This window comes from Labrus mixtus, chromosome 15 (genome assembly GCF_963584025.1).
Source record: "Labrus mixtus chromosome 15, fLabMix1.1, whole genome shotgun sequence".
NCBI lineage: Eukaryota > Metazoa > Chordata > Actinopteri > Labriformes > Labridae > Labrus > Labrus mixtus.
This window is the reverse complement of record NC_083626.1, coordinates 2,811,102-2,839,075: the sequence shown is the minus strand read 5'-3', so window position 1 is coordinate 2,839,075 and position 27,974 is coordinate 2,811,102. Positions and strand designations below refer to the sequence as shown.

At 39.3% G+C, this 27,974-nt stretch overlaps 1 protein-coding gene across 1 annotated transcript; it reads right to left on the bottom strand.

Annotated features, from left to right (window-relative positions):
- Positions 1-20: 20 nt before the first annotated feature.
- On the bottom strand, positions 21-27,744 carry gabrd (gamma-aminobutyric acid type A receptor subunit delta). Its single transcript, XM_061057543.1, has 9 exons — positions 27,350-27,744; positions 11,025-11,140; positions 8,261-8,328; positions 6,677-6,897; positions 5,968-6,050; positions 5,168-5,305; positions 4,543-4,698; positions 1,611-1,822; positions 21-1,071 (listed from the first exon to the last, which is right to left on the bottom strand). The coding sequence occupies exons 1-9, from the start codon at positions 27,415-27,417 to the stop codon at positions 748-750; spliced, it is 1,386 nt and encodes a 461-aa protein (XP_060913526.1). The 5' UTR covers positions 27,418-27,744; the 3' UTR covers positions 21-747.
- Between the last annotated feature and the right edge of the window lie 230 nt (positions 27,745-27,974).

Here is a 27,974-nt window from a genome sequence, read left to right as displayed (position 1 = left end):
AGGCAAGAGACACTTACAGGTAGTGGAAGAAGTCCTTTAATGGTGAGGAAACAGGCAGAACTAGCAGACGGAGATAAAACACTCCAGGTGTGAGTACTTAACAAAAAAATAAATTAAAAGAAAACAGATGGAGGACAGACAGACAGAGAGAAAGAGATAAGTTGCAATGGCAGGGGAAGCAGACGAGATTTGAGCCATGCTAGTGGCTCTTCATGCTAATGAGTTGTTAGTACACCTCATCATGTTCTCCTCTAGTCTGGCTTGGCGCTTTGGGATACAGGTAATAGAGATAATAACACTGTTTCACTCCAGACTTTTTTTTTTTGAAGTGAGTTCAGCAACTACATGTGATCGTCTTTTGAAGATGTCAGCTTGTGGGCGGAACTTTAGGCAGGATTATTTGCCATATACGTCCATTGTAAAGCTTCTATAACTTGACTGTATATGTGAACTTTTAACAGGCAACATAGTTCTGTGACTTCATACAAAACATTTCTGTATCTGTAATTAAATAAATGAAGTCCTTTTTACACTTTGTATACTCATTACTACTTCCGTTAATCATTAATAAGCAGATATCCATATTCAAAGGCTTAACACTTCTTCTTCTTACATTTTGATTTCTAACTGACGCCTAGAGTTTTCTTCAGCTGCATCATTCTGCCCGCTTTGTAGTTGCACAGCTCCAGCAGTGTCTTATATACAGCTCGAGATGGCAGCCATTCTCACAGCCCGGCTGCCTCTCCTTCACATGGTGTAAGCCACCCAGTAGATCACGTTCACCACAGCGAAAGTGAAGGGGAAAACAGCCCTGGCATAGATGTCGATCGTGTCGGCATCAATGGGCTTGCAGACGCACTTGGAACAGCACTTCTTTTCCTCCTTTGTCTCCTCTGCCTGCTTGGACCTTCTCCTCCTCGGCTCAGTCTCCTCGCTGCCGCCCTCTCCAGGGATTTCACTGCTCGAGCGCTGGGCCCGCCCATGGCGGTTAGCAATCATCACGCTCTGGTTCATGCCGGTAACCGAGAGGGAAAACAGAACCATAGCCTGTTTTCCATTCTTCACAATTGACTGTAGGGAGGCACAGAGAAGAATATAAAAACTTGTGGAGGTCTTGAAAAATGCAATGTTTAATCTCTCAGCATCGAGTAGCATATTTGACATGTCAGGCAAAAGTGGCAGTAAGCCCTTCTGCTGCCTTCTAAAAATCTAAAGTAGAGAAAAGGGGAACGTAATAGCTCTGCATGCTTTGGGATGCAAAAGGCACACTTTTCCCTGTTTCCCTGCACTACAGCATCATTTCATATGCATGAGATATTTCTATAATGCCAGATTTCAGTCATGATCTGCAGAGAGCTTTACATGTAGTTTTCAAGTCTTGATATTTTAAGAAACACCAAAAGCAATATGCTTTTTTTTCTCTTGTATTTTGTATTTTATCTCGTAGTTCATGTTTCTAGAAGTCAGTAAAATGTTAATGCTTTGGTTTGAATGCCTTGGCCATGGTCTTTATTTAAGAGGCATGATAACGTTTTTACAGTCCCCTCACCCCATCCTCAAAATATGTATATATACTGATGTAAGCACATGATGGGGAATGATTTCCTCACCTCCGAGCTGAGCTTGTTGGCCTTCACCTTGGCCTTCTCTTTAAGTCTGTAGTCGGCGTTGTAGTGTGCAAAGGCATACTCAATGAGTGCAGCGAACACAAACACGTAACAGATCCAGAAGTAGACATCTAATGCCTTGATGGCTGATGCTCGAGGCAGGGAGGAGCGGGCGCTTACCATCAACGTGGTCATAGTGAGAACAGTCGTGATCCCTGTGGTGAGGACACAGACACAAAGTATATATGAGGGTAGAGAGACTTTAAAGACATGCTGGAGGCATCGCCATATAGCCGGCAATGTCAGTCACTTGTCACTTGTCACTTGGCAAAAAGGAGTAACTAGAGGCTTAACAATGGCAGTCCTCTAGTTAACTGTTCATGCTACTTTGGCTATGTACCTAAAAGAACAACTTCAGTAGGGAAAATATAAAGAGGAATGAACTGCATGTTGCAATGGACATTTTAATTGTCTGATAGGGAATGTAATTGCTGTGGAGGCTGGGACCAATGCAATAAACTTTTGCACACTGAAAAACATTTTCCAATCTATCTAAGACTTTGAGATAAAATTTGTATTTTCCTATATATTCATGACATATATATGCTATGTTACCTGCAGCAGGCAAAGTATTCACACTATGAACGATACAATAATTATTGAATAGAAGAAGACATCAGAGGATGCCCAAATGGAGTGTAAACATTATCTTCACTTTCAAAATTGCACAATTTAATTTGTTTTCTTAGCTGCTTAATTGATCAAAAACATTATTTAAATTCTCATAATCAAAAGACAAATGGCTCAAAACAATCTGATATCAATTTTATGACTTTAATCCTGCCGAAGAGATTCTTTCTGTCTGAATACTGCAACAAAAAAATGTAGCCTCCAATCTTTTTGAACTACAACTGGTCTTGTTAAAATGACTTCTAAGATGATCAAGCATTGTTTAATAGTGCAGTTGACGTATTTCATCTGCTGGTCACTAGATGGCGGTCTTGTCAATGGTAGGACCTTCATTTTAGTCTGTGTTTATATCATGCTGATTAGATTTTAAACTATACACAAGTCACATTGGAGAGTTTGTCAAGACAGTATATACTGGTTAATACTTGCAGGATTACTTACTGATTGGAAAATGAGTGCATCTTAATGTACATTGTCACTAATTAATTTACTTTGAAAAAAAAACTTTGTTTAGTGCATCTATAGAATGTTTCAGCAAAGGGTAATGTGCAATATTCTTAGTATACTGTATTAATGGATTTGTGCTGTGATCTGTCAAATCACACGATACTTAATAACATGTGGCCACTGGCTCAGACTGGCGAGTACAGTAGATTCAGTAGATGTCTGAGGGTGTGTGTGTGTGTGTGTGTGTGTGTGTGTGTGTGTGTGTGTGTGTGTGTGTGTGTGTGTGTGTGTGTGTGTGTGTGTGTGTGTGTGTGTGTGTGTGTGTGTGTGTGTGTGTGTGTGTGTGTGTGTGTGTGTGTGTGTGTGTGTGTGTGTGTGTGTGTGTGTGTGTGTGTGTGTGTGTGTGTGTGTGTGTGTGTGTGTGTGTGTGTGTGTGAGGAGCGCAAGAGACAGAGAAAGACAGAGATAAATATGCAAGCACTGACCCAGTTGTTAAGTATAAATACTCCTAAGGTTATTGGTTGACATCTTTAAAGGTTAAGAAATATTATAATAAATTATAATATTAACATTTGGCTTATATTGTGTTAATCCTTATCACAACTTTATGCAACTGTCCTGTATGCTTAATGACTCTTTTATAAATTTTACATTTATGTTGAGTAGCTGAGGAATATGACATTGAAACATAAAAAACATGTCTTGTTGCTTTAAAGACAATGTAGACAACTGAGCGTCTTAACCCCCATACCCAGTGCCTCGTTATGTCACCCATGGTTGGAGCCGCTGGCAATGTGACCCTTATTTTTTAATTTTGAAGGTAATATGTTGTACACACTACTCTACCATCAGCTTTTCATTTCTTTGTTGATGTTAATTCTTATATGCTCAACATGCAGTGATTCTTTATGTACTGTCTGTAGTTATAAACTACCAAAGCCAAATAATACAAGAGTAATAAGACCCTAGTTTTTCTGTCTCTTCTGTCCTTCTGAGTGAGACTCAATTCTTATTTTATGTGCCAAAGGTTACTTTTGACAGGATGATTAACAACAGTATCTTCATTATACCAGAAGCTAACAGCATTGCTGGCTTATATGTGTTGCTGTCAGTTGCCTTTGTGACATTACAAAGGTTAAGCTAACAATAATTTGGCCGGGTGTCTAACCCAAATCTCCCCTTCTACATATTAAATATCAATATCTTGTGCCCATATTGCAATGAAACTTATAAGGGATAAAACAATGTCTAGAAAAGATACCTTTCTTTCTAGATTTATTTTTGGGCTTTTTTTGCCTTTAATGGAGAGATAGTACAGTGGATAGAGTTGGAAATCAGAGAGAGAGAGTAGGGAATGACATGCGATAAAGGTGCCACAGGTGGGATTTGAACCTGGGCTGCCCGCTTGGAATACTATAGCCTCCATACATGGATCACTGCTCCACCAGCACATCGAGAAAAGATACCTTTTACATTTTGAACTTTTAATGATCTCTCGCACAGAACTCAGAAAAAAAATTAAACTTCTTAATATTAGTTAAAGCAGCCGAATTGCAGATAATACAAGAAACAGCTGACTTGTCAATGCAGATCACAGACAGACGTCAGGAAATTCAGACTAAAAGTCTGGTTACTGACAGTTCAATGTATGACTAAGCAACCTGCAACATCTGACAAAAAGAAAAGGTTACACTCGTGCTAAATGGTTAAACATTCTACAGATTCATCAACATTTTCACTGATTAAAGTGACACTTTTTAGATATTATTTTAGAAGGTAAAAAGTAACCAATACTGACCTAAGGATACACGGGCAGGGACTGCTGATTGGCTGATCCAAAAGGATACCCAAGACATGGCAACCAGTAGAATGGAAGGCATATATGACTGTATGATGTAGACGCCTCGGTTACGTCTCAGCTCGAAGCGAAGGCTGAGTCTTGGAAATCTCCCCGCTAGGAAGCAGAGGACAGACACTGAGTTAACACTGCTTCTCTGGAGAAGCTAATTATCAGTTAGAAAAGGTCCAGTTGTTCTACACAGATACTGATACTATAGTCCGACTGACCCTGTTTCTTTTCCATGGTAGCAAGGCTTCTACAAGATATAGGAGCATTAAAACTACACTTGCAGTAGCAGCTCCTCTCATCTCCTAAACCTCCTGCCTGGCTCAGCAGTGAGCCTGAGTCATCCATTCCCTCTTTGCATAGAATATAACCACAGAAGTGCTTGATGTTTAAAAAAAATAAAAAAATAAGCATCAAAAAGAATTTCAGTCTTCACTGTAAGAGGCAAACCAAGTCTAAAATCTCACAACAGTAGATAATGCATGAAAAAAAACCATCAAGAAACATGCTAGGGGCTGTTAAACTGAACAAACTTGACAACTGGAGACAAACAGAAGAAACTGAGATGAACTCTCACCAGATTTAAAGTTCATCATTTCTGTGACAAACCGATAGTCTGTGATGGTGAACTGGGAGAGTTCCAGTTTGTCCAGGCCATGGATGTGTCTCTGACTCTCAGACCAGTGATACACTATGTCCTCTGAGGAGTAACCATCTAGCGGGGGGAAAAGATCAATCCAGATTAGAAAGATGCAGTAGTTATAGGGTTGCTCACCACTTTAGATGTATTATCATAGCACTGAAGTTCCCAGGAAGCTTGTAAATGTGTATTCACAAGCATGTCTCAAATGTTATGTCCATTGTGAATGTGTTAATGTTTCATATTAGCCAAAATCTCAGGGTAGGGACTTGGGTTTGGTCTCTCATAGCTGGAGAGGTGTCTGTACCAGCACCCCCCCCCCCCCCTCCCCAGCTCAGGAGTGCTCACTGAGGGCAACTCTGACATCTCAATTAGTGCATGTCCATAGGATCCTGTTTGTACATGTTACAAATCCAGGCAAAATAAATAAACTCTTCTCTGAATTAGTAGTTAGTTGTACTAGATGCAAACATTAAATTGATTTGGCAAAATGAACAACCATTATTTGCCGATGTGCCAATGTCTGTCAACAGGGACGATATCGGCCGATACCAATGTTGATCAGATGCATCTGTGCATTCCTAATTCTGAGCAAAGCTGGTTGAAAGCATGAAATTAAATAAAATGTATAAAACCAAAACAAAGTAGACTCCTCTAGATGTCCCTTTAATTTAGTAGGGACTGTTGTGTTGTGTTGATTGTGTGTGAAATAAGTCAGTGTGTGAACCCCAACTTACAGCTCTCCAGGTCTAGCATACATTCCTGTTCATCCATGGGATACTTGGTCAGGTCCATATCACATGCCACTGTTGAAGTGATTCTGAAAAAATAAAAATACAATTATGAACACTAAAACAGTTGACATTTTGCTGTTATTAGTCAGTGGAAACGTGGACAAGAAGACCACTAAGAAGTAGTAGACCCCTGTCGACAGCTACAACACATTCCATGATCAAAAGTCATTCATGATTTTTTGGTAACATTTTAAAGGTGTAATATGCAACTTTCAAACCTGTAGAAGTCACATTTCAGCACAAGTCTCTGAGATAAAAAAAAATAAAAACCTCTCTCAGCGCAGCACCTCCCTCCCTCCTGCTCCCGTCCATTAGTGTGCCAATGGAGTGCAGCTGTTGAAAGACTAATCTCCATACGGATATAAAGCCCAAAGATGATTTGGTTCTTATTACTTTGTATAATAGGAGACCAAAAACTTTTTTTTTTTAGTTTGGAAAGTCTGATGGTTCTCCTGCAATTATGTGACCATCCGAGATTATGTATCTAAAAACACAGTGCACATATTGAATATTGTGATATTGAGGTCCTGGTTGTCTTTGGTGAAACTTTGGCTATAGCATACAAGTTAAACATCAAAGTAATACAAACTGTGGAGGTTAAGAGGTTTAGAACCAGTTTAAATACTAAAGACAGTATTCTGTGTACTCATACCGGCTGCTGTATAGGATGACTCCATTGGGCTGCAAGCGGATCAACTTGTTCTCCACGGTGACATCGTGGAACCAAGCAGATTTGGCATTAACAATGAAAGTGTCAGGGAGCCACAGCTTGTCCACAAAACGACTATCTAACCCCAATGTCTTGTTGGTGTGATTGTAGGACAGGCGGTCATCGTGCCAGCTTTGCCGCAAGAACACAGTCATGGTATAGTCCTGCCAGGAACAACAAGCACACAGACACACAGGAATTTACTCGGCATGTGATAAAATATGTTACAATTTGTTACAATGTTACAATTCACTTAGCAGACGCTTTTATCCAAAGCGACGTACACCAGAGAGTAAGTACAACACTAATCCATTCATACACCGCCAACGAAGCAGCAGGAGCATTGCGTGGTTAAGTGTCTTGCCCAAGGACACATCGGACATGTTGCTCAGCTGGGGATCAAACCCTCGACCTTCCGGTTGACAATGACTCTACCAACTGAGCCACAGCCACCCAAAATATATGAATAATATCTTCTAGGGCTCTATAAAGTATGTTCTACTATTCTTTAATTTATTTTATTTCTCAAAGGTGTCATTAATAATATCAATTTCAAGAACATTAAAGGTCACATATCATCCTCATTTTCAGCAAGTTTAAATTAGTCTCAGAGCTCCTCAAAACATGTTTGTGAAGTTTCTTGTTATAAATCCATTCCGATCCTGTATTTCATCATGCCTATAAACCCCTCTATTTCAGACCTGTTCAGAACAGGCTGTTTCTGTGTCTGTACCTTTAAATGTAAATGAGCTGTGTCTGACCACGCCCCCTCTCTGGAAGGGCTTGGGTGGCTTTCCTACACCATGCTGGATTGTTTACTGTGAGTAGGCAGACTAATAGGGCAGAACAAACACCTAGCTGTCGGGGAGTCACCCACCTGGGGGAGGTCTTACTGCCCTTTGTGATGTCACAAAAGGAACATCTCTAAACGGCCTGTTTGAGCACACATTTTCTGAAAAGTGGAGCAGGCAAAAGACAGATAGGATGGACTTTTTTCATAGGGGATTTGTAGACAGACTAGTGACACATATAAGTGTTAGAAAAACATGGTAAAGTGTATTTTGCATCGTATGTAACCTTTAATTGACCAATGTCTACCAATCTTTCAAAGTAGACCCGAATTGTTGCCCAATTATACATATTTTTATTTAAATATTTTGTCATTATATCACAAGGCGAATCAGAAAACAGGATGTTCCAAGGGACTTTAACTATGCAACTTATTCAAACTTGTTCTGTTGAAGCAAGGGAAATAAGTCTTTGTTTGTAAAATAATCAGGGCTGCATTCACAATGAGAGCTACCCAGTAGATTTCATTCTAACCGTACCATATCCATGAAAGTATCAAATTATCTTTAAACTCAAAGCCAATGTGTCAAACATGTTCACACTGAGTACTTACAAACACTCCAGGATAAATCAGGATTATGCAAATAGCAAATATTTGATCTTTGCCGCTATAGTGAAGTTGAGGGAAGACAGAGAATATCACTGTAGAAGGGTTGAGAAAGGGAATGTATACTTTACCATGTTGGCTTCAGAAATGTGGTCAATGCTGGCCACCTCGATAGCCATGGCCACATTCACTGGTGGACCTGCAGAGGGAGAAGTGAGAAAAAGAAAACACACCTAACCCCTTCACGATTGAACACACACCCACACGGAGCTTCCCTGCTCATTTTGGATCCATCAGTATCTTTCATCCTCACTCCAAGAGCCATCTGTTTCTCTCCCACCCACCATCCTCCCACGTCTCCTACACTCCTACAGTGCATAGAGATGAAGCATTATTTAGCTTAACCAAGCTAAGTGGCACATCAAACTGTGGGCATTCATAAACTGCACTGAGCTTTTACAGACTGGCACAGAGTGAGCTCCTGCCAACACTGACACGCTCACACACACACACACACACACACACACATGCACACATTGATGTATTTTTTTAATTCAACAGTTTGTCATATAATTAGAATGGACTGTGTCTTCTGTTATTGGATGCGAGAGGGCAGAATCTACAGGGGAGTTCACTTATGCAGAATGAAAGGCTATTTATACTGAACATTAAGGAATCATATATCAGAATTTTCCCCCATTCAACAACATCCCCAAAAACTTTTTCTAGCAAATAAAAATCTACTGGCTCTGCATTAGATGTTAAGTGTTACATATTTAAAAAAAAAAGGTGTATTTTGCAAATAATGTCCATGAAACATGTTTTGCCCTCTTGCTTTGTCTGTCTCCTGACTGAATGTGGTAGAGAAGCCACACAGGTTTGATTTAAACCCAGGTCGCCTGCTTGGAGAACTACAGTCTCTGTACATGGAGCGCGGCCTAACCGCTAGACCATCTGTTCCCCATAGATTTGTATGGCTGCTGGTTATTGATAGCAATATAGTCTACATCTGTAAATCAAAGACATTTTGATAAAAACATGTCGAAATAATCCTTTTTTTAAATTTCCCTACAACCTTGTATTATTTACACTGAGAGATGTGACAGATATATGGAATTCACATCGCTGGATGAAGATTGTGAAATGCATAATATTCCAATCCTGTGGATTTCTGCACAGTTACCAAAACGGAAGGTAAGCCTTATAATAAACATGCAGTGTCCATCTCTGCAGAAGGACATTGTAGAAAAGGGGGGAGGAAAGACAAACAGCAAGGAGGGACCCACACTGCCGAACTGTGTATCATAAAAAACAACGCAATAAAAAGATGAACACAGAAAAAGAGAGTCGTCTTTTCTCCATATGTATTAATATTGGCATTATAATCTCTTCTCCTTTTATGAGTCACAGTGACTTTGATAACTATTCAATGACTATAGACTGACATATCATATTTGAATATGTCTGACCAATGCTCTCTACATTTAGAATACTGTACATCCATCTGTACGCATGCTGTTGTCCATTTATTTATATTTACTTTCAGCATACTAAATGCCCAGTTCAATGTAAAATTCATTGAGCTGATTTATATTTTACTGTGTTGCGTTGGGAGCAGGCAGGTGGAAAAAGTCTAATCGCTCAGTAGAAGAGGGAGAAGAAGAAGAAGAAAGTATTGCGAGGGGAATACAGAAGCATTTAGAGGAATGCAAAAGTAGGCCTTGAAGAAGTTCTGTTCATGACCTCTTGGGGTTCTGTACAAAAACATGTCCAAACAGACTATAATGATAAGGTGTTTACTTTTGCAAAGAACCATGGGATTCTGAAATTATTTGTTTGCACAGTGCGAACGCATGAGTCGGTTTAAAAATGAGGATTTGTATTTACACAGGTCAAATAGGATGCATATGGATTTATTAAATACATCACTACTTTATGTTCCCTACATGAAAAAACATACTGTCTGTACTTCCAAGTATTTTGTTAAAAACTTAAACCCACTTATCGTGGGGCGCCAGGTAGCCTCATGATTAGTGCACTTGCCTCATGTACGGAGGCTATAGTCCAAGCGGACGACCTAGGTTCAATTCCAACCTGTGGCTATTTTCCCACTTGTTATCCTTTACTCTCTCTCTCTCTATCTACTGTCATATCTCTAATTTAAACTGTTATTGTAGTTGTGCATCACCTTACCAATATGGATTCTCTTTAAAACATATATAAATACTGGAAATGTCTTTAAAAGTCATATTTGTGATTGTAAATTCATTTTTATCAATCCTTCTCTAATCGTGTAAACTTCACGACACAAACACAAATTTAATGCTACATGATGTGAGTTGAATGATGGGAATGACTCCAAATAAAATGGCATGATTCCTCAGTGGTCAATATAATGTAACATCGATAGAAATGAAGTCACCACGTGATGTCGTGATAGTAATGGTTTTGTTGCACACCTGGAGTGCACAGAGCCATAATGTGGTGATAGCGATGCTGTCACTCCTCGTTTTCACCTTTTCTCAGCTGAGTTAAGCTGTGAGATTGAGAAATCTATCGCTGTGGTCGTTGGATTCTTCACATCTTAAAGCCATTCTTAGCAGATTCTCCAGAGGGATGGTTATTGTTTTCACCCTCCCTCATAGCCTCAATGGGAATTTTACTTTGAAATGGTTTTTCCTTACTAAAAAGTCAAAGCTGATTTTCATATATGGACAATACAGATGTGGTTTATTGTCATACAGGAAAACAAAGACACCTCTGGAGATGATGGGAATTGGAAAAGGAAATGTTAAGTTCCTTTGATGTTGTAACTTTTCGGTGCTAAGGATGGCTGTAAATGTGACGGGATGAAATGCAAACCCAAACACCACAAGCCGTAGATCTCATACTCACCTCCTATCCCAGGGCGAAAATTTCTGGCATAGCCCTTCATTAATTCATCCAGATTAGGTAACCAGGATATTTCAATGTCGGAACCTACATAGTCCCCAATGTCACTCAGCATGGCCCTAAAGGAGAGAACAGCAGACACAGCATCCTTCAGCAGTCATCCATGAAACCATTTGTCGTCAGGAAGGCTCGGAAACAGATACAGTCAGGAACATTCAAAGAAAAAAAAAACAAAGCTCTGAATGTCAGAAAGTTTAGCTGTTGGACTGACATGAGGGTAAGACTGATAGCTGTATAGGTAAAAAGATTGCCCAACCCTTTTGTGCCGCATGTTCTTACCTTTAAGTGAAATAACAATCCTGGACCCATAGTCTTCAAATTATTAAGTACAGTAAGTTGTGTGTTGTGAACAATTGAGGAACAAACACAATTGAATGTGAACAATCAATGACATAATAACAGGTTGCTGGTTTAGCTAAGTCAGTAGAGGCGTCCCATGTAAAGTGGCAATGCTTGTGCTTTTTCCTCCATCACTTTAACTTCTAAAGAAGGCAATATGTTGAAGGATTAAACTATTAAACTATTCACTTGGTTAAAAGTACTACTCCACTGTTGCTGCAGCCCAGGGGGGACTGCCCTGAGCAAATACTGTCAACCACTACCTCCATGCAGGATGAAGAAAGAATAGCACAGCTCAGACACCAGGGGGCAGATTTGCATTACAAAACAGGGAGCTTGATACAGACAACTACAACAGTGTTGATTATTGTGGTGGGTTTATTATTGTTAAATAACATGACAGACAGATCATATCATGAGATCAGCATGAATACACATAAAAACACAGAGAGTTGTGGGTTTGATATTCAGTCAAACTAATTAACCTTTTAATGAAAGAAAACTTTGATTAATACTCGTTTTCAAAAGACTTTTCATGCACATTGTGTTAAAGTATCCAAGAACATAAGATAAAATGTATTTCAAACAGCTAACTTATTAAAAATAAATTATCTATCAAGTACAGAGGCTTCATCTGAGATGTAAGTAAGAACAAATAAAAGTAAGCCTCTTATATATCCTTACCTGTTATGTAATGTGTTTATACAAATAATACAATTAAACCTGCTATATCTGTATATATGTACTGTATGTAGTACCTATACCTACTATAGATATATAGTATATTAATGTATTATGTATAATATCTTTTTTAATAAGAAATGCACTGGTAACACTAATGGTTGGACTATAAGTACAAGTTCTTATATTTGTGTATCCCCCACTCTGATTCTAAGTACAGATATTAAAGATAACTTTACAGTTTATAAAATTACTTACAGGTCCTTGACTATGTTTATTTGTATCAGATGTTCAAATGAAATGGACACCATGATGCATCTGCATCTGTTTCTGACAGTTTAACAGTCAACATTATGTTTTTCTCAACATTTCACTTTAATGTCACTTGTAACATGTTAGATGGATGTCACTACCACACCACATGCAGAACACTTGAAATGATGTGTTTCCATATGTAAGTTCATCAATAAAGCTTTTATTAAAGGAGCTATTGTTCACCTCTCCTCTTGACAACTGAGCATACAGTGCATGCATTGTTCTTCTTTCATCATGCTCATTTAAGTTAAACTGCTCTTGCTCCACCAACAGGTCTGCTCAACTAATATGATAATAATAATATATTAAGAGGCTAACAACTCTGTCAAGTGCAGTAGTATCTGCAGCAGTAGTAGTATCAGCATAGTTTAGGTGACACTGGATAAGTATCATTATTTAAGCACAGAATCAGCTCATACTCAATACTTGTATCAGTATTTGTACAGTATGTATTTACATGTACGTTAAATAATTATACTACCTTATTCCATCCTCTTTTTCAAAAAGATATTGTGAGAAAATTACTGCTTTGTAATCCTTTTTTGTCCCATAAGCCTCGGAAGTGTCTCCCTGTAGTCACAGTGAAGTAAAAGAATGACACTGCAGCGCCTTTAGTGGCTCATTTCACTTAAATAAAAAAAACTCCTAGACAGCTCAGTTGACGAGTCAAAGTAATATTCACCTCATGACATTAGACATTTTACTTTTTCATATGGTTAATTTTAGCTGTTTTCATTCCATTTTTGATCGATTAGAGTTTCATTTTTAATTTAATTTCAAAACCTTACTTTATTCCAAAATAAAAGCAGGGTTGAATTCAAACACTTAGATAAAGACAGTAGAAAAATTCAAAATAAAAGCCTTACAATTGTATTTGTTAATGCGAAATAATGGAATTTAAAACATATGATTAAAAATGAGATTAATCCCAATTAACTATTTAAATTAAGGGATTAACCACGATTACATTTTTAAACCATTTGACAGGACTAGTCTTAGTAAATGTAAAAACAAATTGTGTATCACATTTTTTATTATGACTCATACCCTTGCCCTGTCTTAGGCCTTACATCAGGCTCAACGCATCTTGGAGCACAGTGCAGGTGTCATTGGTATTTCTGTTTCCCAGTGCCCACATTGTGCAAATGAACTTGCACATAACTTTGAATTTCAATCGAGCCCAGAGATATAGATGGAGACTGTCCAGTGTCCATTAGGTACACTTTGAAGAATATAGCCAAACATTCCAGCGGAGAAATTATATTAATGTTTACATCCTATCATTACTTGATTTTGAGTACACACAACATCAATGAACATGGCATGTCTGGAGATTTCAGTGATTAATGAAGTTATGCCTTTTGGCCTCACAAAGTTTACCCTTCTGATAGTTTCTAATGCCTCAAGAAAATTAATAATTTCAGTCTGCCATTAACAAACTTCAAACGGTTTCCTGTGTGTTCACACAGTTTGGCACAATGAGAGGAGAGAAGATAAATGAGCTGACCGGAGTTTGGTCTATTTAAGAATAGAGACTAAAACCCGTTGCCAGCCTACAGGCGCACCTGTCTCTTAAAGAGAATTAGAGCTGATTGTTTCAATTCATGTTATGCCCAAAAACACACCTAAAATCAAGCATCTTAGTCCAGCCCCTTTTTGTTGAACTGCGCTCCATGCATTTAGCACCTAGATTTTGCATAACTAGCAAAATTGGACAGGTCCCAAATCCCTTTGTGCCTTGCATTGCCTTGTTAATGTGTTTAAGACTGTCAAACTAGGCCCTGTGGTGTTGTTCTGAACAGGTGCACAGCTGGGACGTTCCTGTCTTGAGGAAGGAGAAAGCGACCGCGCCATAGACCAACAAGAACACGGTTTTGAACCCCTTTTTCAGCAATCTAAATCAGATCAGAATCAGAAATACTTTCTTAAGCCCCAGGGGGAAATTTGGAAGTACACAGTCTGTAGGGCATAACAATAAGATAATGGTGTGTCTGACTACATTTTGCTGTTCAGCAGCTCACAAACTGTGGGCAAAGAGACTATCATGTAACTTCTCTCCTTGCATTGTGCCTGAATATTACAGAGCATTCACAGGCTGGAGTATGAATTATGATGATGATGTTCGGATTAAAGTCATATTCACAGAATCATTTCCACAACATTGGACAAATCAGTGCCTTTCAAAATAAAGAGGGATGCTGTGTACATTCATTACATATTAAAAACCTCCAGACACGCCAACCATTTGGACAGAATGTTTTGTCAACTGGAATTCTCTGAGCCTAATGTACATATTTATAGGTGAAAAAAACTGCCCTGTTTTTCAAAGTTAACAAGTTAATTATCCTGAAATTATTTTATATAAAATTAACAAAAACATTTAAGTGGCAAACATTCACAGACTGTTTAATTTGATTTGACTTTTATTTTAGTTTTGGTTTCACACATGAGGGAGATTCTCATGTCTTTAGGTAACAAGATGATGTTGTTATTAGTTTGTAGACGTTTACAGTTCAGACACAAACCCCACTCTGATCTGTCAGGATCAGCTATGCCTTTAACACAGGCTTCCCTGATATAACATGATGCATCTGAAATGCATTCAGATTGGCTATGTGGTGACTCAAGAAACAATAAGGCAATTGCTGCAAATACTGGATCTCCATGAAGGTCAACTAAGACACCAGTGTGGTGCCGAGAAACACATGCACCTCGTCTAAATAGTCGTAACTCAGATAATTATCTCGTTAATTCAGAAAATCAGAGCAAATCTTCCTTTTCTCATGTGAATGCAATACACTTCCATCTATATGCAACATTTTCATGGTAGCAAAAGCAAATACTTCCTTTACAACATTCTCAAACAACAAAAACCTGTCCATTCCGACTGTACACAACTATCTCTATCCCTCTTCCTGCATCTTATCCCATCTCTCCCCCTATCCCTTTCCAAGCCCGGCGCAGTCTAGGCCTGTGAAGACTGTTTCATCATGAGCCGGGGATCCGGCCGAAGATTTCTGCCTTTTAATAAGACAGTTTTTTCTTACCACTGTAACTTTTGCTGCTTTGCTAAAGTGCTCATGATGGATAGGCCGGATCTTTGTAACATAGCAATAAGTAAGGTCTTTTACCTGCTTTTTGTAACATAGCAATAAGTAAGGTCTTTTATCTGCTTTTTATAACATAACAATAAGTAAGGTCTTTTACCTGCTTTTTGTAACATAACAATAAGTAAGGTCTTTTACCTGCTTTTTGTAACATAACAATAAGTAAGGTCTTTTACCTGCTTTTTGTAACATAGCAATAAGTAAGGTCTTTTACCTGCTCTTTTGTAATGTTAACAGACAAAGAGTAAGGTATTTTACCTGCTTCTTGTAAAGTGTCTTGAGATAACACTTGTTATGAGTTGATGCTATACAAATAAAAAATGATTGATTGATTGAACTGTATAAGCCAAAATGTGTCCATTCATATTCAGGCTTACTTAATGTTTTTTTTTGACTGTACACAAATGGTAAATAGTAAAGGGACTTGAGCTCTTCTAGTATTTTGACTTCTCAAAGCGCTTTTGCATCGCAGGTCACACTTACACATTCACACCCTGAGGGCATATAGGTTTCTATGTAAAGCGACCATCAGAAGTAACTAATCCCATTCGTACACATTCATACGCAACTTGGGGTTAAGTGTCTTTCCCAAAGACACATCGGACATGTTGCTGCAGGAGCTGTGGATCAAACCCCTGACACCCCACAGCCACCACACAACCAGCAATGTACTGGCTCAACAGGGAACTGGACAGTTCATTAACCAATTAACTGCACTGGACCCTTAAGTAATCACAAGGTGATTCTAGATAGTAAAACAAATCAAATCTTAATTGAACAAAAATGTTTTAAAATATCCCTCGACTTTAATCTCAGGCATTATTGATTCAGTAACAGGGTTAGCACTGTAGGAGGATACAGACACACCTTTCTTTTAAATTCAACTCAATGAACCAAACATAATGAAATCTGGCATCAAAAAAGTCACTCAAAAAACAATGATGGCTGTTAACAGTAGGCTATAATGCTAATAATAACAATGAACACACTACTACTTATTGTAAAAGCCCTTCATGAACAAATATGCAGCTTTGAAAATTGAGGAAAAAACAAGGGAATGTTGTGGTTTTTTAGGGACGAAAATTCTTTCCAACGTATTGATCAATAATTACTTAGATTCTCAAACTGGTTGTAACTGTATATGTAACTGTATATGCATATTTTATTGAAGACATCAGCTTAGCTGTGATGTAGAGCTCCAGGATTGTTCAATTGAAGTTATGGCAAGTCTTGTACTTTGCCTTTTTTTTTTTTAATAACATTTTCAAGAACTTGGTTTAGGCATCATTGTAGCAGTCATGATTTCTAAGCTAAATAGCCAGCTAGCTAGCTTGCAGATTGCAGCTCACCCCTGTCTGTCTTTCTGTCTGTCACCTATGAGGAAAACTCCATGGGAAACTGACCTCCAAATCAAAAAATATATAACACGGAATATCAGTTAAAACAAAAACACAAAAAAAAACCTGCTATGATGTTATCATTTCCTTTGTTAACAACCTCATCTGACTTTTTCATAATTTCTACCTAGCATGTTTTGTTTTGGTGCATAAACTGATATTACTGATGATGCAACTTTGCCTTGGAGGATGATGTCAACAAAATATTTTTGCATTGCTCTAATTTAAGGAGGGAATAAAAAAAAAAGATTTGTAATTGTAGACCCTTGGAAACATCTCCAGCTGTTGTTAATCTACTGTGTTGTGTTACCATGGCGATAAGAGTTCTAAATGATGAGTTCTATGTTGTTGAGTTGTAGAATGTTGTTGATGACATCACAGCATCTCATAAAATCTGTTCCGAAGACTGGAGCTTCAACTCTTTTGGTCTACTTTGGAGTTTGTGGGTTTGAGATAGGCGTGAGAGATAGTTGTGAAAGAGAGTGGTTAGAGAAATTGTTGTATTCAAAGCGTTCAAAAGTTATTTTGTCTTGTTTGTTTGTTTGTTGTTTTGTCCGTGTTGTTCTGTGTTATCCTCTTCTGTATTTTAATACAGAAACAGGTTTATCATGGACTTCATGGAGGGAAGTAGAGGAGTCTACAAGTCGATCAGGGTGCTGTTTGACACATCGATTTATGAACGTGCCAAACAGATCTGTTGGCACATTCAATCCTTTAAAGTGAAGGTTGCAGTGGTGGCTGAACTGTTAAACCTTCAACAGAAGAAGCAGCTTCCATCTGAGCTGACTGTTGAAGACATGACTGACCTGCTGCTGGAAGAGAGTAAAAAGTCCCTGAGGGTGCAGCTCTGGGAGTTTGAGATGGATGATTTTGACGAAGAGGGGGTGAAGCCTCTTCTCAAGCTGGTGTGGGAGGTTAACACCAGCATGCAGAGGAGAGATGTCGGGTTTCAAGCAAAAAGACTGCTTGACTCTCCAGAGGACATTCCTCCCTCCTATAAACATCAGAAGATCCTCAGCCAGGCACACGAATACGCCAGGCTCCTGTTGGAGCAGCAACAGGATCCTCCCATCTCCAAACTGTTGAGCCCACAGGAGGTGGTGCTGGATTTGGTTCCAAGAGTCCTGCAGGGCCTCTGGGTGCCTAAAAAAAACACATCCAGCGACATGCCCTCCCAGAAGCTCTCTGAAACGGCTGTAAGCGTCACCAAAGCTGTTCTGGATGGAGTCTCCACCACCTTAATGTCTACCACACACCATCAGGTCACCTATTCCCAATCAGAAAGAGAAGATATGGTCCTCTGTATTGAGGGAAAGATCAGGAAGATGTATCCTCCAGATACTCTGAGGAGGAAGTTGAACAGCTTTGAAGCAGAGGTGTTGAGGCATCACAAGTGTTGCAGTGGAACACATCTGTGCGCTATTTGAGCCTCAGACTCACTCTGACATACCTGCTGACGAACTTCCAGCCATCACTGCTGTCCAGGGGTCATTGAATAGAAGCCAGGCTACACAAAGCCCAGCTCTGCCTGTAACCCTGCTTTCTGTAGCTAATGTCACAGCTTCAGTCTTGGATGGTAAGGTAATGGATGTGAAACCTCTCCAAGAACTAGACTCTGCAAACAATGCCCTTCCATCCTCTTTTTTGACTCCTCGGGATAAAACTGCTTTCCCTCTGAGCAATGCTGAACTTCCTGGCATCATCAGCATGGATGAACAAACACAACAGACAATGCCTTGTCCTGAACCAGAGCCTGCAAAGGTGCAACCTCAATCACTTCATGTTACCATGCCCCCTGAAGTATTTGTTAATGCTTCAGTCCTGGGTAGTGAGGTTGTTGATGAGCAGCCCAACCAAGAACCAGAACCAAATATTACTCTTTTCTCTGATTCTCTACCACTTCCTTCAGCCAAAGCTTCTGCCTTCAGTCAGGCCTTTGAAGAAGAGCCTCGACTAGGCCAGGAATCAAACTCTGCTGAGACACTGTTGCCACTACCTCCTGATACCCTGCCAGCTGAACCTCCAGTTATGATTTCAGTCCTGGGGTGTGAGGTTAATGATAAGTAGCCCAGCCAAGATCAAGAACCTGCTGTGGTGCAAGCTCCAGCGCTTATTGTAGATGATACTGATGAACTCTGCGTAATTGCAGAGGCAAAACTACAAGATCCTTCACCAGACAAGGAACCATACTGTGCTGCTGGGATGTGGTCGCAACTACCTCCTTCTGATACCCAACCAGATGAACCCCCAGTCAAGGTTTCGGTGCTGTGGTGTCAGGTTTGGAAAAAGCAGCCTATCCAAGAAGCCGCCAGTTTGCCTGCCCTGCCACCTATTGTAACCGATGCTGATGCTGACAAAACCTCTGCTGTCACCCAGACTACACAAGAAGAGCCTCCACCAGAGTCTGCTGAGGTACAAACTCAATCACGGCATGTAACCCCACCAGATGAACCTCCACAGTATATATGGTGTCAGTCCTGGGGGGTGAGGTGATAAATAAGCAGCCCAGCAGAAGACCAGCTCTTACAATCTCCAATGATGTGGTGCAGGATGAGATCCCAGAGTCTTGAATTCAAAGCTGGTTCGGATGGTTTGGAAAAGCTTTCTACTGCTGCATCAAGCCTGGAAAAGAAGACTGAGAATTCTTCTGTTTGACAGTTACTGTCGTTATATATCAATAAATGTCACAATAATCAATGTATGGTTCCATTGCAGTCAATTAGCATCAGCCGGTCTCATTTGAAGTTATCATGATGTTGCTTAGACAAAGTGTTAAGAGTAGATGATTATTATAGAACATTAATCGACAGCTAATGTCTAATGTCAGGTTTGGTAAAGTTACCTGTTATTTAATTTACAATAATTTTGTGTTATTTATATAATGTTTTGTAAAAAGAAATTGCATAATTTACATCTGATCCTTCACATAAGACCACATTTAAAAAAAACATGTGTCATACAAAATGCAGCTTTGTATAAGATGACACAGATACGCAGATATTTGGTCAGCAAATGTCAGGGACACATTTGCTGTAAATGAGGTTGAGCAGGTGGGAGAGCATAGTTAATTTTTATTTACTCTATTCTGCCTTTTCAATGTTGATTAATTCAAACGTATGTCTTCTATTCTTTCTATATGGTTTTAGGCGGGTAAGCTTTCTTTCCTCCTTGGCTCAAGCATTATAAACAATAGTTGCTAGGTAACGGAGATGCGCACTTTCAAGAGCGGGAAAAGTAGCAAATACTGAAATGATACACTGGCTATAATGCATGCAGTCAATATGACCGCTATGGACTTTCAAGGTAGAAATACTTAAAACTCTTTTGTGTTTTGTGTTTTTGATAAAATAGCAATGCTAGAATAAAATATAGACACATTTAGGAAAAGTCATGGTCCTGTAGTTACATTATTTTCAGTAAGTTATTACATTGCAAAATTAAAAAACAGTCAAAATGATTGCCTTGGTCGTTCTAGTGTTAATTCATTACAGTGGGTGGTGTAAGCTATTTTTAGTCTGACAGTCACTGTGTTCTGTGACTTAAAAGGGAGCACTGAGAGGATTAATTAATCACTATGTGACTCCTGGATTCCCTCACTAATTGGTGGTTGCTATTTATGGAAAAGAAAAGCATTTGCTTCAACAAATCTATCAACACCCAGAGCTCAAAAAGGACTTCTCGAGTGGAGGGATGAGAGACAGTGTGACAAAGTGAGTGGACGTGTTAATTTATTTTTTTCTAGGAACACATCATATGTGGCTATCAGATTGCTGGGATCTTGATGCATACTTTGTGTTTCAATCCCAAACCTTTCCTTTCAATTGTCAAGAACTATTCTATTTTGTTAAATTAGCTGTATTTGTAGTTTTAATACCCGTAATCATGTTTTCTTTTGAGTGTTTTTAAACACATCAGATCAGTGTCAATATAAGTGCAGATTCAAAGCGGGAGATGGAGAACGCCCAAACCCCACCTTCCATCACCTGACAAGCCTACTTATACCGAGCCATCAGATCTTCGACCCACCCTCCCTTCCCTTCCTCTCATCCAGTCACCCTCATCCTCATCCCTTCATCTCGTTTGTCTTATTCTAGGCACATGCTGGGTCGTGATCAGCTTGGGGCAGAATTACGCCTGAGACAGAACCCCCATCCTGATTCTCCCTCTGCCCTGCAGTCAGTCCATCCTCCCAGACGAGCCAACTGACAACATCCTCTTCCATCATCATCATTACCTTAACATCTGTCTCATCATTCATATTATCAATCATTAAATATCAGTGTTTCCCCTACCATTATATTAGGGGGGCGGCCCACCCTTGAAGGTCAAGTTAATAAAAATATATATATTTTTATTTTTTTTAGATTTACTTTTGGGCTTTTTGTGCCTTTATTGTAGCGATAGGATAGTGGATAGAGTTGGAAATCAGGGAAAGAAGTCATCTAGGATACCTTTCCGATAGAACAGGACAACTGTCATTAAAAGTAACGCATGAACACCAAGACCTAGGGGAAACATTGAATATCTAAAACAAATAATGTTGTGGCGAGGTCCTTGCTAGTAAAGAGTTGTTTAATCTTAAAGACCAAGTCAACTAATGCTGAAAATGTGCAAGCTTACATTTCATGTCTTCATCTCTTAGCTCTGAGTATTTAATCAATCATGTTGTCAAGCTGCTTATGGATGGAAATGTATTAAAAACATCACAGACCGACTCTTTAAATAGATATTTTGCAAATAACATAAAAGCATTTATTTCTGGATATCTTGAACTCATTTAGCAGTCTTTGAAAACAAAGAGTGACAGAATCCCATGCAGCCCTGGAAGAGGAACAGAGACTGTATACTATTAAAAGACATGTAGGGGGTTGAACATTTCATTACTCTCGATGAAGATTCACCACACGTGTGCCTCTTTCTATTTTCTCATGTCTCCATCTGTGACTAGCAGTTGTCAGTGTATTTCCAGATCCCCCCTTTCTCCCTCTGTGTTTCACTTCGATTGTAAGACTCGACTGAAACCTGGATTTGCACCCGTCTGTTTGTGAGCTCTCATTAAACAGATTGGGAGAGGATACGTGCAGAAGAAAGACAAAGAGCAGCAGCCTCGCTCGACTTTATGGCCTCTTTTTATGAACGTCATGTCAGGCACACAATTAAAAGCCTGATTAGTTTTATATACCAATGCTGCTTGTTACCTGTAGCCTAATAAAGGGCCAGTCCCTTGATCCTAACTCTGGGATATCCATTTTTTTAAGCCTCCCTTTGAGATGATTGCAAAATGAACAAAAACAATATAAATACATAAAAATAACTTATATCAAATAATCATAAAGATATAAGAAAGAAATGTGAAAAATATGCCATAAATACAAATCAAATATATCTTACAATATATAAAGGAATACAAATAAACTAAGAAACATAGCAACAGATATGTCCATACAATAATAGATTTAATGCTGAGAATTAGGATCAGTGAAGTGATCTATAAATGCTAGAGTTTTATAAATATGCTTTAATCATTTTGTTAAGTAATGATAAACAGGCAGCAGCCACATTGTGTATGTCCCATAGTATTTACCCAACACACATTGATAATCGATATTCAGACTTAAATCTGAGGTCCCATAAGGCTGGAGGTATACTTGCTGTTTAACACTGTTTTCTGTAGACAACCAGCTTCATCATGAACATGATCGTTTACTGTACTACTTGACTAAGTGTCACACTTGTTACTGGAGGGTACCTCTAGAGGGCAGGCCAGAGAGCTCAGGCCAGATGCAACTAGGGATGTAAACAACAGACACAGTGACACTCAAGGAGGTCACTATGATGTTAATTCTGAGATCAGAATCAATAATGAATAGTAGCATCAGATCAGCTCAGGCGACTGATTACCATTGAACAGAACACGCCTTCACCACTGGTTTCTCCAATATTTTCCTTGGTGCATGGATGTAATGGTCCTGGTGGTACAGATTAACAAAGGACCCTGTTAATGAGACACGAATGCGTCTGTAGATGTCATGGTCACAGCAGCTATTGAAAACTGAAAGATTCCTCCTTGCAATTAGCTTTTCATCATAATGTAAATATACAATCATCAGATATGTATTTACTCAACAACTAAACAAATAAGAATGCCACTGAAGTAAAAGGCTGAAAGCCACCAGTTTACAGGGTTTCTTGAACTGAAACACCAGACTTTTAGTTTTGTAGGTTACCATCTCAACTTCTAAAATGGAAGTTATTTGTCACCAGTAAGTTGGACAGGCATGTTTGTCTCTGTGAGTGACAATGACACATCATGCGAATCTGAATAACTACCGGCTTGGTTGGCGTGTTTGTTGGGGCGGTGTGTTGTGTTTATTTTTGGGCTTCTTATGCCTTCATTCAGAGCCAGGACAGTGGATAGAGTCAGAAATTGGGGAGGGAGAGAGAGCAGGGAATGATATGCAGGGTGGAGCCACACGTCGGACTCGAACCCGCGCCACCTACCTGGAGGGTCACCATCTCCGTACATGGGGTGCTTGCACCAACCACTGTGCTACCGCAGCCCCGTTTATTGGGTATTTGAGGATAATCCACCGTAAAACAAATATAAAATAACATCTTATTTACTTATCTTAACAATTTTTTTTTTTCAACAATTTTTTTTTCACTTTTCTTCTCACTCAATGACAGCTGCTTTATTTTATGCTCACAGCAGCTTTAAGCTTTAGGAGCCAGCCTACTAGTCAAACAGGGACATCTGCTGTACAGGTGCAGAGGTCATTGTCATTACAGGAATGAAAGGAAAATAAAAAACTAACATTCCTAATCCATTTAATGAATCGACATGAGGGTGGGGAAATGGATATTATAGTTTGAAAACAAATAACGGGATACTTTACTGTATTGATTTTTTTAACACAGCCCTACGTATCTGTAACACAGATGCAAATGAAAGAGTGTCCATTTGAGTATCTGTGTTCATGGCAGGCCCAGAAACACAATTCTCTCCCGAGACTCAGACTATATAGGTGTAGGAATCCAGGTCATCTTAAGTTTTTTGTACCATACCATTACAGTCGAGTAAAAATAGACATGGACAACATGGTAAAACCATAAAAGAGACATTCATAATAAAGAAACATCATCTCATCCCCTTATCTATATCTATCTATTATTTAATATCAGACATGCACACAGAGTTGTAATGGACTGTTTAAATATTCTGTTCACCAATTACTGAACACTACCACCGGATAGTCTTTATAGAACCAGCAAATGTTATAACAACATGTTTAATTTATCTTCTCTTCCAATTTGTAGGCTACAACATAACTAATGCTATATCAAATATAGCCTTAAGTTGATTTTATTGGACAGAGCATTGGAGTCTCAGTGAGTGCATAAAGGAGAGGTTGGTGTTGGTCGCCGTCCCCCATCCCTCTGTCCCATTAAAAACTCAATATGAATTTATCAGCAAAAGCACGGATATCAAACTGTGGAGTAGATGGGCTGTTGTGCATTCTGTGTTTGCAACAAGCTCAGAGGAAGTGTGTTGTGAATAGCAGGAACATGCACCATAGACTTATGACTTTACACCAGGTTTAAGGTGGTCAGTTAATTTGCTATTCAAACAATATGAGCGCTGTGTGTAAAAATGACACTTGCGCTGCGCACCAAGACACTCTGACAAGCGCACTGTAGGGCCTATGAAGTAGAAGTTTCACAATACCATCTCTCTTTCCACGTGTCTCTTCTACACGCAACATACGGCTGTTAAATTATTGGATGCACTCTGAAAAGTCAGCCACAACAACTAAGGTCAGTGTTGAAATAATTCAATTCTGAGCCCAGGGCTTGGTGGAACTGGCTGACCAGAATTAGAATAAAACAATGACACAGTCAATGCCTTGCTGACAAAGTCTTTAACACACTGAGAACTGCAAAAAATAAAATCCATTGAATGCTGCTCCTAATTTCAATGAGTGCTATACACTTCATGTAAGCATTAAGCCATTCAGATAACATTTAAAGGCTAATGAAATGCCCTACATGGGTCATCACCATCAAACACACACACACACACACACACACACACACACACACACACACACAAACACACACATTCAAACACTGAAGGTTACTTTAATGCTTTAATAAGCAAATGGGGTTCAGTGTCTCCCCAAAAATAGTTGGAACTATTAAGAAGGAGCTTTTTAGATGATATTTGACTTCAATAGCCAGTATTATGAGATTACAATCTGTTCAATAACATTGTCATTTATACAAAGTAAAAAACTACTGACACGTGGTAGTAGGATTGGGGACAGTTATAATCAGGTTGTGCAACCTTTGTTAAAATCCTAAAATGCATTTTAGATTCATCTACTCTCTTATTGTAACCCTTAGCCAAGAGATACCCTCCGGTTCCCAATCCAAGTCCTTACAGACTGAGCTAATGCTGCACAAGTGGATGTACTACATCCTGTGATGTTTATCCCCTCCAACTATCACAGGTTTGACAACAGGGAGTATTTACAGAGGCTCCAAAAGGATCTGACTTCAACCTGGACTGAATTTGTCCCAGAAGGGCGATTATTTTTGCAGCAAGGCCAAACCTGCGGTGTTGCTGTAGAATATCACACGAAAACTACCTCGCGACAGTTTCCCCTTGTCATCAAACTGGCCTACTACTACGACTACTGTCATTGATTAAATGTTATGACTTCATTAGAGTCTTAGTGATATCCACAGATAAATGCCAGTTTATGATACCTTTGCTTTTGTAACACTCTGGGCCTGATTCACTAAGAATGGATTGAAAATGCTAATAGCTCCAAAAATTCTGCATGACTTTCTCCCCTATTCGCTCCATCTCAAAAACCGATTCAAAAAGTACACAGCAATAATGATATTCAGCCTCAAACACGCCCAAAAAGTTCTCCTACTCTGTGCAGTTTTCCTTTGTATTGCGTCTTAATGCGGAGAAAAGCTATCTACACCTTTAATCTGCGCTGAGGCTGAGTTGCACTGCCATGCTGAAGAAGCTCAATTCTGACCACTCATGATGATCAATGAAGTTATTTGTGAGTCCAAACTCGTAAATGTGATATGAGTTTAACCTTTAAACACAAAGCTGTCTCCCTTAATGGATCAAGAAGGGCAACTTGAAGAACAAAACAACACTAATGTCCTTGTCATTCATAATGGCTTCATACATTTGGATGAAGTGTAGAGTAACTTATAGCCTATAGGACTGAGGTAACCCCTGATATATTTTTGTAATGTCAAACTAATTATAATCGACTTTATTTCAGGTATTTATCATACAGAGGTGGAATTGTTGTCCTGATCAATTGATGTCACCACTAACTCTAAGCAGGTAATTATTTCACTCTAACTGAGATTGGCAATTAGCAGCAATGTTTGTGAATTAGGTTGGGGGTGGGGTGGGGGGGGGGGGGGGGGGGGTAGCAATGAAGCTGCTTGGCGTAAAAGTGTTTTTTTTCCCAAAATACTGCATAATGGCTAATGTAAACATACACAGATGTGCGAATATGACATCATCAGTAAAATGACAGCAGTATTTTGGAAATTTTAAGTGAAACCTTATTTGGAAAAAAAAGGCTATATAAATGAGCACATAACCAGAATCGGAGTAATGCTGATTAGAAGGGGGAGTGAAGAAATGAAGAATTCTGCAACATTCAACCAAACGTAACACAACAATGAAATGATGCATGCATGACGGAGTGCGTGCAAGATATGGTGAATATGCAAGATGCATGAAAGCCTACACTATCTATTGTACTGCAGTAAGTTGAACACTATTAAATACCAATTTTAGCACACACTAAACAGCACCAAACAAGAGATGTTACAGCCTAGGCAGAAATCAGTGGTCTATATTTTTCTGAAATTCTTCCATCTGCAAGCTCTGCAAGCTGAACATTTTCCTCTCTAGTAGTGCAGTTTTAATGAGGGCATGAGATTGTTCTAAACCAAGTGCATCATGTCACCATCTGATATTTGACTTTGATCAAACAGACCTGGGGGAGGGTGGCATAATTCTGCTAAATGCAGCATTCACCCCACTCTGCATTTATCTCCATAGAAAATGTAACCTCGTGCTATGTATTTGCATCATGCAGATAGTGTTGTCAGGTCCATCTGTCCAGAGGTAACACTTTGGCTTTGTGGATAGTAGACTATATTGTAGCAAAGATATTGGTTGTTGATTAGATGGTATATCTGTTCTACTAGGGTAGCCAAGAAGGTGTTCTAAATATCTTATATTTAGGGTTAACTGTTTTATGTTTATTTTTTTTAGGCTACTTTTCTTAAAACTCAAAGTCAATGGTATCCAAAATCTCGGACGCACTCAGGGCGTCATAATATGAACACACCTGAAGGTAAATAGCAAGGTATATCTCACCTGGTGAAAATATCCCCTCCAAGGAATAACAAAAAAAGACTTGCCAGCAGGGAAGTTGGGATCTCCATTTTTCACGCTTTTTTATAATTGATTAAAAAAGGAAAAATGTTAAAAAGTTTCCCCGAGTGGTGATCGACGAATAGCCAGAGTTTTATTTTAGTGCGCTGTCGTCGTGATCCGGCGCTGCCGTTAAGTAAGTAAAGTGTGGTGCTGATGCGGCTGAAGATGCTGAGGATCGTGGTGACGATGACCCCATGATCAGATGGCAAATTCCTCCGTGACGGGAGCGCACCGAGGAAAAAATCCCTGTCCGACCGCGAACCACCAAACCGATCCACCGCAGCAGCTCCGCCGATGCCAGTCCTCCGGAGTCAGAGCGAGATAGAGGGAGAGGAGAGGAGAGATGATAGAGGATGGGAGGGGAGGGGAGGGGGGGTCGCTAATCTGTCGATCACTCCCATGCTTGGCCTCTAAACGTCAGATTCAATCTGGCCTCAGAAGGTGGGGGTTGGTGGGGTGGGGGTGTGTGTGTGGGGGGGGGGGGGGGGGGGGGGGTATGTTCATGTCACGAACATACCCTTCATTATATTATGTAATTGTTGACACATTTGTATCCTCTCTTTCA